The sequence below is a fragment of the Poecilia reticulata genome, linkage group LG11, assembly GCF_000633615.1.
Source record: "Poecilia reticulata strain Guanapo linkage group LG11, Guppy_female_1.0+MT, whole genome shotgun sequence".
NCBI classification, from domain to species: Eukaryota; Metazoa; Chordata; class Actinopteri; order Cyprinodontiformes; family Poeciliidae; genus Poecilia; species Poecilia reticulata.
In genome coordinates, this window is record NC_024341.1 from 1,480,538 (window position 1) to 1,494,717 (window position 14,180).

Sequence of the window (14,180 nt, forward strand, 5' to 3'; positions counted from 1 at the left end):
CACACACACACACACACACACACACACACACACACACACACACACACACACACACACACACACACACACACACCCTCCATAAACCTTCTGACTGTCTCTTCTTTCCCTCATGCACTGTATTGCATGTGTCCAATATATCCAGTATCCATCCTTAACACATTTTCAAACCATTCCAGTCTGATGTCACTAATGATTTCCCTCAAATGAAGCTACCTTGATACAGTTGTGGTTTACATACCTATTAGAATTCTTGTTTTATTTTTTTTGTAAGATCAAAAGAATATAAATAACACAAACCCATTTTTGTAACTCATTGTTGGTGGTTGAGTGGAACCATTTATTTGACAACAGAAACATCGTATGATGAACTGGGGGTATGTAAACTTTTGATCTGGGTCAGTTTGGTATTTTCTGAGTCTTTATGATTTAAAAAGAGTAAACACAGTTGTTTGACAGTAAATGGCTTCACCCAACCACTAACCATGAAAGAGAAAAAAGGTTTTATCATTCATATTCTCTGATAAAAAAAATCCAAAACAAAAAAACCCCACAGGGTATGAAAACTACTCCGCCTCTCGCCCGGAACGTTAGCTGGAGATGGGCACCAGCAACCCTCCCGACTCCACTGAGGGACAAGGGTGTGAAGAAAATGGATGGATGGATGATCTGAAAACTTATGAGCACAACTTTATTTCTGTAAATATATTATGTTTTTTGTTGTTCTTGTTCTTTGTACAGTGCCTTATAATGGCGTTTGTTTTAAATTTGTGCTATACAAATAAACTTAATTGGAATAAATTCAAAAGGAAAACGCATTAGGTTCCAACTGTTAAATGTTATAACTTTATAGCCAGACAAGATTTTCATGTTGATTCCTGTATGAACAGACAAACCAGTGAACACATCATAGACTGAGGATGCCAGGTCTCCTGACCTCAAAAAGTAGACTTTTTGAGAACCAAAATGGGGTCAGCGGTGACGGTGTGGTTCACATGCTGAGGCAACAGAACACACGGGACAGTTAGACAAAAAGAGGCAGCGGCTGCACAAAGGCCTGCTCTGTTAACGTGGCAAACATGAAACCTTAACAGATAAGGCACAAACAGCAGTCAACAGCTACAACTTGGAAAACAAAAACTCTCTCAGACTCCCAGTCATCTGTTGTGTTCCCGCTGCAAAATATCCCCTGAAACCCAATCAGTCCCAACCCGACCATCCAAGCACCTGAGGAGCCCAGATGGAGCAGCAGATACTGCAGGCCTTGAGCAGTGAATAAGGGGAAAGTAGAAGGAGCGGTGGGACTCACCCCGGCCCGCTCTGAATAGCTGCACACAGAGAACTGGAGATGGAGAGAGAGGCAGAAAGGCAACAGGGAGGAGAATGAGAAGGTTTCAGATCACAACCACAACACAGATGCTCCACTGTTGCACCAATCTTCTCACCATTCTGTAGGTCAGTATGGCCCAAACCTGACAAGGGTCCCTTGCTCCCCACTGAGATTCTGCTCGATAACAAATCAACAAAAACAGAGACAGCCTGCTTGTTTCCTCTGTAGTCAGACCTGCTGCTGACCTACTGGGTGTTTAAAAAGCCTCTTAATGGACTCGTGTCTTACTGCAGCAGCACAGTCCCACACTGAAACTGTTCCTTCATTAATCTGAGTTCATTTGATTCAGTAGAGGAATAAAACAAATCCTGTTAAATTGTTGTCAATGTTACCTAGGGTGAGCAAAGTTAACCAGCATGTAAGATATGCTTTATGATTTTTATTGTGATTTTTTTTTCAGTGGTTTGAGAGAAGAGAGGAAGAGGCTGGTCATCCTTTCTTATCTTCCTCCCCCTCGTGTCTGTTTCATATCATATTTACAGATTTTTGAAAATGTTCCTCTTTAGAGCAGATTATAAATGATTTTCTTACTGTGGAAGGCTGAAGGTGACATCTAAAATTAGAAATATGCAGATATGCAAGTAAACAATTAGTCATTTATACATTTTAAAGGCCAAAATTATTACTCAGTTAGGTAATTATAAAGGGAAATCTTATGCAAATCTGAGTCACTGACGAAATATCCATCCATCCATCCATCCATCCATCCATCCATCCATCCATCCATCCATCCATCCATCCATCCATCCAACCAACACATTTATCTTCGGTTGCTGGTGCCATTTCCAGAGGTTCCGCGGAAAAATGCTTTTTAACTGATTTATATTTCTTTCACTGTGTTACAACGTGATATTATTTCCACTGCTACTGTGCTATACAAAATAAATCCTAAAATCTAACTGGTAAACCATGAAATGTCTCATTAACATTAAAAAAACGCAGCAAAACAAGTTGCTCTAAAACAAAGTTGGTCTAGAAAAGCCTCAGATCAGAGGTAAACCAGGGTCTGTGGAGCTACAATAACCAGAAATTCAGACCAAAGCATTGTAGTTCTACTTTATATAGATCACAAGTGAATTATTTAGAAAGTGATGTGAAAAGGAAGGATTAAAAGCATGATAGATCCACTTTAAAACAAACTCCTATATTTTGCCAAAAACTTAGTTGTAAGTCAGTTGTGTCTTATTTCAAGATATTTAGTCTAGAAACTCGACCAGTAAAACTTGATAAGGTTTTGTTTTTGCAGTGTTCCTTTAGGATCGCGTCTTCTCATTATAATTATTCCATCCTTATCTTTTTTTCTCTTCCCCACCATCTAAGTGGTTTGTTCTGCTGTTGGTTTACAAATTAACAATCCAAGTGATAAGTAAAGGCCTGAAGCAGCTCTTCTTTGCAGTTATATGATGGAACCTTCTGGTAAAAAGGCAGAACCCAGCCCATGAAGACATGCTTCCATTAATGAAGCTGACATCCCCCAACCTGACAGGACCAGAGTGGAGCTCTGCTGTCAGCTCTCAGCGTTGTTCTGACTATCTGTTTCGCCGCTTTGAGGAATAACAGCAGTAGGTCAACAGCTCAACCCCCACGCTGCGTCAGCCTGCTGCTGTCATGCGAAGGAGAATTAAGTGTTTTGTGAAAGAGACTATGCTCTCCTCCTCACTGTGGCACCTATAAACACACACACATGCGAACACACACACATGCGAACGCACACGCACACACACACACACCTACACGCACACACACCATAGTTGACCATTCAGTACCTTTGTTGTTGTGACTGTTTCCCGTTTTGAGACATGACCAGGAGCTTTTTGCCACAAGACGTTTTTCACCCGTGTTGATTCATTGTTGCTCTGGGGACATTTTTTATGTCTGCTTTGATGATTAACCTCTCTGACACAAGGCCTGTTTCTGACAAATATGGCTGAAAATAACATGCCCAAAATGAATTGAATGTATCTCAAGAACTTTATTTTAATTGTTTTGGTATCAAAACAAAGGCAAGACCCTAGAGAATATGTTGCAGTTCTAAAAACCACCCTGCCTGTTATTGAGGAAGTGAATTAATATGATACACAGCAGAAATTAAGAAAAAAATCTATTTCCACCTAACAAAAACAGTTGAATATAAGAAGATTCCTTTCAAAGCATGCAGATGAAATCCAAAACATGTAGTAAACAACAGTACACAATCTGACCCTTTACTGTGCCAAGTTTCATGAAAAAAAGTTAATCATATGAGTTTTAGAGAGGTACTACTTGATAAAAATCTAGGCGGATCTTCCAAATTAGCCATTTTGGCACTACAGTAAGAAAAAGTTAAGATTTTGCTTAAACCACTCGATTTATCAGACAAATAAAAACACTTTTCATACAGAATTGTGGGCTTAGTGAAAAGTATATTTATAACCTTCTGAAAGGTTTTATTTGCAAAAGGTACTTTTAATCTGAGCCTCATTACAATAGATTTTCTAATTTACTGAGATGTGTCTGAATTATTAAAATTATAAATAACTGTCCTGGCATATTTAGAACAAATATATTCAACAACATGGAAACACTGAGCTTGGATGACTACAAGCCCCAAGTCAGACTGAATATATTTGTCATGAAGTGGTGGTTTGTGGTGGTGAGAATGAACGCAGACACCCAGATGAAGATGATGATGATGATGATGAAGGGTTTAATAGAAAAGTAGCTCAGAACAGTCCAGTTCAGGCAGCACGGCAGAAAACTTAGCAACAGCTAAATACCGGTAGGAACTGAAAACTCAAGACTGAAGACGAGAGCTGAGTCGACACAGGACTTCAAAGTAAGACTGTGTGCAACAACTGACTACCAACAACAAGGATCCGATGAAAGACAGAGACAATAGGTGGGGTTAAATACATAGGGAAGGTAATCAGGGAACTAGACACAGCTGGGAGGAATCAACAGGGAAGACAGAGACTCAGAGGAAACGGAACTAAATAAACAGAAAAACCTCAAAAATAACTACACAGAAAACACAGACCGTCACAATATTTGTTTTATACTCTGTCCTCCTTTTTCTTCCCCATTTCATTGACCTTGTCCGAGTTAAGTAAAGTTGTATGATTTCTTCTGTTCATGAAATAATTAACTGAAATATGAAGTCAGTTCCTTAATGGAGCAGCACACAGTGGTCTAGAGAGAGTAGAAGAATATCACTTTGTAATACTCCCCCTCCCCTTCAGCTTCAGCCACACTGACCTTCTACGTTTGATTTTCCAGGCCTTTTTTGATGCACAGAGATGACAAATCCCACTATGAAGTGTGCAGCGAGGACAGCGGTATAGATTATGGTGGCAGGATGAGAAAGATGGAGAGACATTTTTCTTTCTCTGCACTAAACTGTCAGCTGAAGTGGGATCTCTGTCATCAGCATTCTGTGCCACCAGCTGGTGGCAGGAAGGAAACAAGGATATGAGGAGGGGACAGGACACGGAGGCTGCTGTGGGCGATCGCTCAGTCACAAACAAGCACAACAGAAGATATTCATTTCTGATTAATGAATAATACTAATAAACTATGTGCTACAGCTCTTACAGAACCAGTCTTGCTATCGCCTCCAAAACCTCCTGCATTATTCATTGTTACACCAGAATATATTTTTAGCATCGTTTGTGTGTTAGTCAGCAGGAGACCTAAAACAACAAGAAATCTGCAAAATACCCTGTGACAAGGATGGAGGTTGGGTGTGTGTGTTTGGGGGGTGGGGACTTTGCTCCTCTTACAAAGAAAAGACCAACATGAGACCCAGACTTTTAGGTGAACCAAATCTCCAAAAACAAACTGGACTTTCTGGGCAAACAGACTGGAGTTAACTAAACTGGGCTAGTGTGAATCCATCCTTAAACTGGGAGCCGTGCCACTGGCAGAGCTGCAGGGAAAGCGAGAGGCTGTGGAAAAACGTTGAAAAAAGTGAAAGAGAACCAAACATTAACTAAGAAGTTTTAGTTAAATCTCTATTTTTATTCTCGCCTTAGGATGGCAGGCATCTGCAGGCAGTATGACGAAATGCTCTACAGCCTGTGCAATGCAACATTTTATGGACACGGTCAAGCTTGAGCATCCACAACCCTTCAAGTAAAGGGCACGTCATGCTCAGACCAAACCAAAACAGTGAAACAATAGAAATGAGTTTCTATAGCAGCATGAAAAAAATATGTGTGCAACAACTTAATACAGTCGCTGAAGCGATCCGAATTGTTAAACTTCCCCCAACATTCCATCCCTGTGTGTGGCTTTGGGGAGAAAAGAGGAGCAGACAGCGCTGAGAGTTCAGAAACACAACAGTGTGTCAGCCAGTGTGAGCGTTCAGAATGCTGCGCTCATTCACAGGGGTTGTGGTCCCTCGCTTGTCAAACCAGTTCCATCAAGCTAATCCCACTGAGTCGACACCTCGGGACCCAACAAGAAGAGGAGAGAGAGGGGAGGAGTATTCACGGCTCAGAGTTTTGTCTTCAAGCTTTCAGAGCTGTCAGCGCGAGCGACACGCGTGCCGAATCACGCCCTCCTCTCTGGACATCTTATGCAAACGACGTCACTGCCCGTCCTGCTCCACTGAAGAAGACAGATTTACTGCAGACATATACCTGCTCTGGTTTCTGTTATTCCTTAGTTTAGCAGAGAAGTGCAGGAAAAGCAATGTGAAGCTCTGCACCTACACTGCAAACATGTCCTGCTTGCTAAACTGAAGGTGAAAGGAATGCTTAGGTTTGCTTTTCTTTCTGCCAGGAGAATTATTGTGATGAAATCCATGCTAAGCAGCCACTGCCGGTGCGTTTTAAAATAATTTTTGGAGATTCAGCTGCAGCTTGCATTGCTCTTTATAGAAAGGCTCCAGAGATGAGCTGGGTTTTTCTGTCTGAGCCCCGTATCTGTGCCAATTTTTTACTGAGAAAACAGCAGAAGCTTACCCACTTTTACTGTTCAATGCAGGTAAAGAGACTTAACCCTGCTGGGCGTCCAAGACAGACAGAGATTGAAAAAGGAGCGCAAAAGCAAATGAGGTGGATTATCAGAGCTAGCCAACAACTGATGGTGATAATGAATTCTTCTGATTCTGATTCATCCAGGTCATACTGCTGTAGAATATCGTCCCTAAGTACAACCAGTTTAGGTTCATCATAACAGTCTTTGGTGTTACTGGGGGAAAACGAGTAAAGTTAGAAATGTTCAACTTCTGTGAAGAAGCAAGTCAGAGGAAGCACATAGAAAAAGAAGTAGAAGGAAGTGTTTTCTACAACGTGTCAAGATGTGTGCGTGTGTGTGTGACTCAGTCAGGTGGCCAGAGAGAGAGAGAGAGCTCCTGATAACAGGAAGGCTGAATGGACTGTTCCACTCTGTTAAAAGGAGTGTGTGGTTTTCCAAAGGAAGTTCTGTCTCTTGTCAGAACTAAGTGTAAGGGTTGGAAACAATTTGAAGTCTGTCTTGACTTTGTAAGATTTGCTTGACTTTGGGTCAGCACAGATGAGACTGTCATCTTTTGCATATGCATGTGCTTCTGGAGGTCCATATGCCACGGCTCTATTTTAACAATTCAAATGAGCTCTGTCCAACAAAACACATCAGCTGAGGCTGGGCAACACACTAAATGACACTTGCTAGGATCTAAAAGACAGACATGAGTCTGCTAAGATAGTCTGATGGATTTAGAGAGAAAAACACCTGCATGATCCAGGTGATAAATCTCATCCAGTGGCTCTGGACATGTCTGCTCAACCACCCATGATTTCCTTTAGTTGTTCTCAACAGTTGGAGTGACTTACAAGAAACACCAGAGGCTCACTCACAAATCCATCAGAAGGCCTGGTACTCTGTTGGGAGCTCAAATTTCCAGGATATCGGAGCTCAGAGTACAAAGTTGGCTGTTTGTGGGAAATTTCTGTCAAACTTAGAGAATCAAGAAATCCCTTAACCAGAATGAACCAGCTGTGTCTCTGTATGCATACAAGTTTCCATGCAGGATGCAGAAACATGCATGTACACATACATGCAACAAGTGTATGGTTGCATATATTTTTGATGTGTAATAAAAGAGAAATGTAATGTTTCAATTGGTTATTTTTGGTCTTTATGATGTAAAACACTTTGAACTGTCTTTGTTGCTGAAATGTGCTATAAAAATAAAATGTGATATGAGTTTTATTTGATGTGGATGGTTGATTGATGTTTTGTTGCTTATGGTATAATGAACTAACTTTTGATTAATATAAGATTTTTTTTCAAACTACTCCTTTTCATTCATTACAAAATGTTTATAGCTGTCAATTAATTTGCAAGATACCACATTTGTGAGTATGTCAAATATTTATATCTATATATGTAAATTGATACCGTACGTACTTAAAGATGGAAGTTCTAATTTACAAGATTTAATAAATGTGTCCTATATTTTGCAACTGTTTAATCTTCCATATTCTGTCATTAGTGAATCTGATCAATCTCAACATCACAGAAGTAACAGTTATTATGACAAATAGTTCTTGGCTTCATGATCTTAAATAAATCAAAAAACAAAATCAATTCAAATATCTTGACAATACATTTATATCACAAACAAATACTGTATTGTTCATCACAGAAAGTTTACTTTGGTACTTGTATTTCTGGTAATTCAGCAGATCATCATGAGGTAACAACAACAACATGTTTGTAACAGAAATGTAGCAGAAAATCCTGAAGGGGAAATGTGTGGCCATCACTGCTCAACCTTAAGGTCAACGCTCTGGATTTATACAGCAGATAGATGGACACATACTTTATTGATCAAGAAGAAAATCTTGCTACAAGCCGGCAAAGTTACAGTGAAATGTAACGTAAAATGGGGTTTAAAAAGTTCTTAAACCACATTCCAGCTACAGGACAAAAAATGACAAGTAATGCACATCATATTTTTATCAGTAAGCAAACTGTTGAGAAGTAAAACTAAAATTCAAATGTTGCACATATACGAGCTTTGTTCAGTCACACTGATCCAATTTCTGCTACACCTCTACAAAAATTTAAGGTCCTAAATAAAAACAAGTTTTAATGAGTAACTCCTCTTAAAAGAGAATACAAGGGGAGAAAATCCCTGTTAGTGTATATTTACAATGTTTTCTTAACACTTATTCAATGTTATGATCATAAACACTACAGTTTTGCAATTTTATTAAAGCTTGTGATCATTTTAATGGCTTGAACAAGTAATAAAACTGAATGAGTGAGTGACTGAATGAATATCAATAGAGCTTAAAATATAAATGTATATAAATAAGTGAAGAATTTAAGATAAAACATAAATATGTGCATCCTTGGAGCAGAAGACTTCCCTCATTCAAGTGATTCAAAACATTTTAGAAAGAATTGAAGTGGCTCTGACCTTCCAGAATGAATGTACTGAACGTGATGTAATGTTTGAACACTGATCAGTGGAGGAGTTTATTACACAGCTTGGCAGATATCACTATATGTGTCTGAGCTTTCTTCAACAAGTCCTCCACATGCACAGTGATGAAGCCCCCACTCTGCCTTTAGTCTATTTCTGGCTTTAATTGGCACATTCACCGGGGAGTAAAAGGCTCCTCTTGTTGTGTAAAAGCCTACAGCTGTACAGAACGCTCGGCTGCGTCTGCTCAACAGAAAGGCCTCGGCCCCGGCACAACACACAACAATGGCTTCACTAAGGAGACACAGAGATGAAAACATTATCCTTTTACAACAGAATGTCACATAAATCAAATCCAAGATATTTTATTGTATGCTTTTTTCACATCAGTATCACCCAGCAGTATGTTTGTTTCATCAGAAACTTTCCATTAAATGAACTGGATTCACTATCTGCCATAAAATGTGCTCGACCACAACCATGTGATAATTATGTATCTGTGCAGAATGTGTCCAGTGTGCAGTTTGTCACTGACCCTGAACACTTCAGCAAGGTCAGAGGTCATGGCAGACCTTTGTGACTGTTGCTGGCTTCTAACGGAACACCAAAACTTGGTTTGACCCAGAGAGCGATGAGTGAGCAGATCACCACCTACCCCTGGGCCAAAACCTCCGGAGGATTCCTGACATTCCTCTGCTTCACTTACACACAGCTGAGTCCAACTGCACAGGAGAACAGCAGCAGCCAACCAAACAGGAACTAAGTACCTGGAATACACCACTCACTTCCTGTACACACGAATCTGACATGTTGCCTTGTCATTTTCAATTTAATTCAGTTCAACTCAGTTTATTTATTTAATTCCAATTCACAGTAAACTTCCTTTTCAATCCAATCATACAGACAGATTCAAAGTCAACACTGAAAAAACACAAAACCTAACCAAGTTTTCTTTTTCTAGATTCTACAAAACTAACTTACAAGTAATGTTTCAGCATTACATAAGAGCTTGTCCATAATTATTTAATATGTATTTGTTTACTACTAGTTCCGCCAGCAGTTTTTTTCACTTTTAACAAAATATTTTCCATGTCATAAGTGAAAAAAAAATCTGCCAGTGGAACTAGTACATTTTTTGACAGGTGTGCTAACATATCAAAACGGTTAGCACACCTAACCTTTTTGATATGTTAGGTGTGACTCTGGAATTACATAAAAATGCAAACCCACTTTTTAAATGTTTACATGTAAAACTGTTGAAAATAATTTATCATCCTTCTGTGTACGGCCGTGTGTTGGTCAGCTACAAAAATCCCAATTTCCAATCCAATTTCTTTTTGTAATGTGGCAAAATGGGACAAGGTCAAGTTGTATGAATATTTTTTAAGGGGATGTTTAAATAAACAGTTTCCTAGCAACAGCTACTGAAGTAGGAGTAGATTGGTGAATGCGGTGAAGGAACTGCAGTGAGGGGTGGAACTAAAGTATCAAAATAATCTGATTTTCTGGGTCAAATTTAAAAGTTTTTTTCTTTTGCTGATGCAAAAAATGACAATAAAATTCAGCCCAATTAAAGCTGAGCTTTAAGATGGCAAGCCTTTTCTCAAAATAAGAACCACATAAACAGATTTGTTAATAAAACCCGCTCTCATGCCTGCACATTTCTGAAAGCTTTATTCATTCTAAGTATAATTCATATGTAATTCAAATATCTTATCTGTGTTTAGCAAAAAGTTGAATTGTTAGGACCAAAAAGTAATGATTATATGCTTTTTTTAAAGGTTAAATCTCATGTTATTTGAGAGATGTGGTAGATCGCAGGCCGAGTCAGATGTAACCTGAGAATGATGGTTTGTCGTCATCAAACACACAACAATGCTCATCCATTATGCCATTTACAACTTTTCTTTGGAGTGTTGTACAGAGAAGTATGATGAGCTCAGCAGATGTTCAGTTCCAACAGGTGATTTCTGCTGGCTGAAAGAACTGAGATGAGAAGGCAGGGGAGGGCTGCTCTGTGAGGTGGAAGCTCAGCTGCAGAATGCAGGTCTGAAGAGGAGCTTTGTGGAAATAGGTGGGACTTTGTGAGAAGAAGTGCTTATGCAATCCTGAATGGTTGCCATGGAAAACTCAAAGTTTCCTCAAGGTGTGTTTTTGATGAGGGGATGAGGACTTCATATGGAGTGTGAACTTCATTGGTCCTCACAACAGAGTATTTGTTGGAAAAAGCCTTAAAAAATAAGAAACGCTAAAAACCACACACAAACACATGCACACACACACACACACACACACACACACACACACACACACACACNCACACACACACACACACACACACACACACACACACACACGCACACACACACACACACACACACACACACTTCTGAGGGTAATTTACAACCCTCACTGGACAGTATGAGCAGATTTCACAAAACTATTTGGGTTAAAATGAAGCAACAATTATTCCTGTCTATTTTATGTCAGTGTGGTAATAAAAAGACAACACAGGCTTTGAACACACACAGCTTGTTGATGTGTGTGACGCAGCAGGCCAGTCCTACCTTGCAGCCCTCACATGCACTGACTCCATAGTGATATCCAGAGGATTTGTCCTGGCAGACGAAGCAGGGCTTGTAGACCCTGGGCGGAGGCGGCGGCGATGGCGGGCTGGGGACCAACTCCTCAGAACTGGTGCTCTGCGTTTCGATGGCTGCAGGGAGAGCAAAGGAGAGGAGGATGAAAAGGCTTCTGCTCAAATGACTAAATAACTCACTTAGGGTTCTAGAAACCAAAAACGGACCTTTTCATTTTCAACCTGAAGGCAAAACAAAACTTTGTTGACAAAATTGTTTTCTCTTCATACAACAAAAATGGAATGAAAAATAAATTCTCTGTGCGATATTTTAGAAAATGTGCAGCACTTGTTAGGACAACTTTGCAGTTCATCTGTGGATTGACTACATTGCTCCAGTGTGCTCTTATCCCGGTAAATTGTACTTTTTATGTGTTACGCTTTCTCCTGTCTCAGTAGTTCCACTCTGCTGAAGTGTAGAGTTATGTGACTCAGAATAGTCTAAGCACCAAAACCAGCTTGTAGCTATTGAGATATTTTTTTTCAGAAACAATACTAGTGGGCATATCAGGACCACATGATTTCATGTATGGACTTCTGAATATCTCCTACATGCCACCACATCTAAATAAATAACTTTCTCACTGTTAATTTGAAAATCTTTAAAGGACAGCAGTGAAAATGTTCTGAAATTGGTTACAATATTTCTTCAGACTTGCACTGACCCAAAGTTTCACTTAGAGAGTATTTGTTAGCTCTGCCTCCCAGCGCTAACTAGAAACAACCAATCAAAGCTAGGAGGAGGGACTTAGCACTGTCAATCAAGCATGTGCACCCCAGCCCCTCTCGCTCTTACTCTCTGCTATGCTGCAGCGTCTTCCTAACAAATACTTAGGCTAGTCAGAATAGCAACTGACGATGGTGGGACAGTAAGCTGTTTCTCTGTCTTAAGCAGCAGGTACACAAGCATGACTGATGACACTACGACCTTCCTCCTGGCTCTGATTGGTTATGACTGGCAGCGGTGCATTTCTTCAAACAGTACTGGGAGCACAGGGAGGAGGTGGAGGAACTCAATCTTTTCACAGATTACTGTTGTAATCCATACTGTTGTAATGTCAGTTTAACAAAAATATGGAACAAAATCTATATTTTTTAGCAAAGTTACATACAGCAGCTTTAATCAGGTAGAAAGTGGCTCTAGTAGGAGCTCTGGTTGAATGCTGGAACTACTTTAGCAGGAACACCCTATGACTGACCACTAATTCTAATGTTGTTTTAATCAAAATCTCTTTGTGAAAGTTTTCTTTACATTTTTATGTGAACAGATTTCAGCATATAGTTTCTGAGTGTAAACAGAGATGACATAAAGACTATCAATCAACCACATTTATATGTATAGCACATTTTATCAACAAAGAAGTTCAAAATACTTTGCATCATATACACACATAAATACAGTCATCCAACACACAGCCAACAACTGACTACCTCTGGTCATGACTGAATCTAAACAAGAAGAGGACTCTGTGCTGCATGTACAGTCTGACACCAAGCCCAGTGAAGACAGCAGATTGAAGTAAATTCATAATCGGCACTAAATATTTGTAGAGATCTCTCTCCATTCAAACACAACTTTTCAGTTTTTAAAGCATCTCTGAATAGATTACATTCTTCCATACTTCAGAGTGAACTGATGATAAGGAAGAAACTTTTAGAATAAGTGTATCCTTTTCCCAACATGGACTCTGTTAATTTAATCTGATCTCAACCAACATTCACTCTGTGTGTGTCAAATGTACAACTTTGGAACAAGTGAAGCTCTAAAAGGTCAGCAGCACATCAGTGTAACTAGGAGTCTAAAAGCTGTGCATGGTAAAATATTGAAAAGTAAGTTAACTACTATGGTTAAGTCTTTCTCAACACTTGCTTTGAGAGAAGTTGGAGCTGCAGGGTCAGATTAATGACATTTTTCTGAAGCAGTTGCAGAAAAAGCATAGTGATTTAGCAGACTTTCAGAAAACTGATACAGTGGAGATAAGAGTTTCACAAATTTTCTCGTCTGATTTCAAAGTGATACAAACCTGAGAATAAATATTGTCAGAATGACATAATGGGCATAATACTCCTTCATTGTTTCAAAAACTGTTCTGTGACATTCAGATGAAAACAGACTGATGTCAGTTTACTGTCACATATGGGCCGTGTATTCACCTTCTGCATGCCAGTATTAGCTGACTATTATCAATGTTATTTTTAATAATAAGCCATTTGATGCTTGGTAATAACCAAAAACAGCTAAAGCCTACTCAAGTGAACACTGCCTAACAATGTTCAGCTAGCTAAAACACGTGAGCGCTAGAGCAATGGTCCATATGTGTTTTGGACCATCTCTTCTGTTCTCTTCTGTCAGAGAACAGAAGAGAACGGATGAACTTGTTCCCAATGGTAGAAAGGCAATTTTCAACTAGCAGATCAAATAACCACCAGACTATGCAGCGTAACATCTCAGACTTCTCAGCATGCAGGGCCTTTTAAGCTGAATATCATACCAGGTGCAAATTACAGCAGTTAAGAACAGGAGATTGAGGCAAGAATTCACATAAACTCCCAGAACTAAACAATCAGGATGCATTCACACCAGTCCTGTTTGGTCCGCTATAATCAAACTCCAGTTGATTTGCCTAGAAAGTCTGGTTTGCTTGAGGAGGTGTGAATGCGTAATCAAAGTCTGATACGGACTAAAGAGCAAACTCTAGTCTTCCTGCAGATCTAGGTTTCGGTTCAGTAGAAGTGAAATGTGTGTGTGTGTGTGTGTG

General features: G+C 39.6%; 1 protein-coding gene across 1 annotated transcript in view; it reads right to left on the reverse strand.

Moving 5' to 3' along the window:
* The window catches only part of LOC103472129 (retinoic acid receptor beta), a 101,198-nt gene that overhangs the window by 69,334 nt on the left and 17,684 nt on the right, over positions 1-14,180 (reverse strand). The window contains exon 2 of the mRNA XM_017307346.1: positions 11,351-11,499. Coding sequence (XP_017162835.1) covers positions 11,351-11,499 — 149 coding nt within the window. The remainder of the gene's footprint in view (positions 1-11,350; positions 11,500-14,180) is intronic.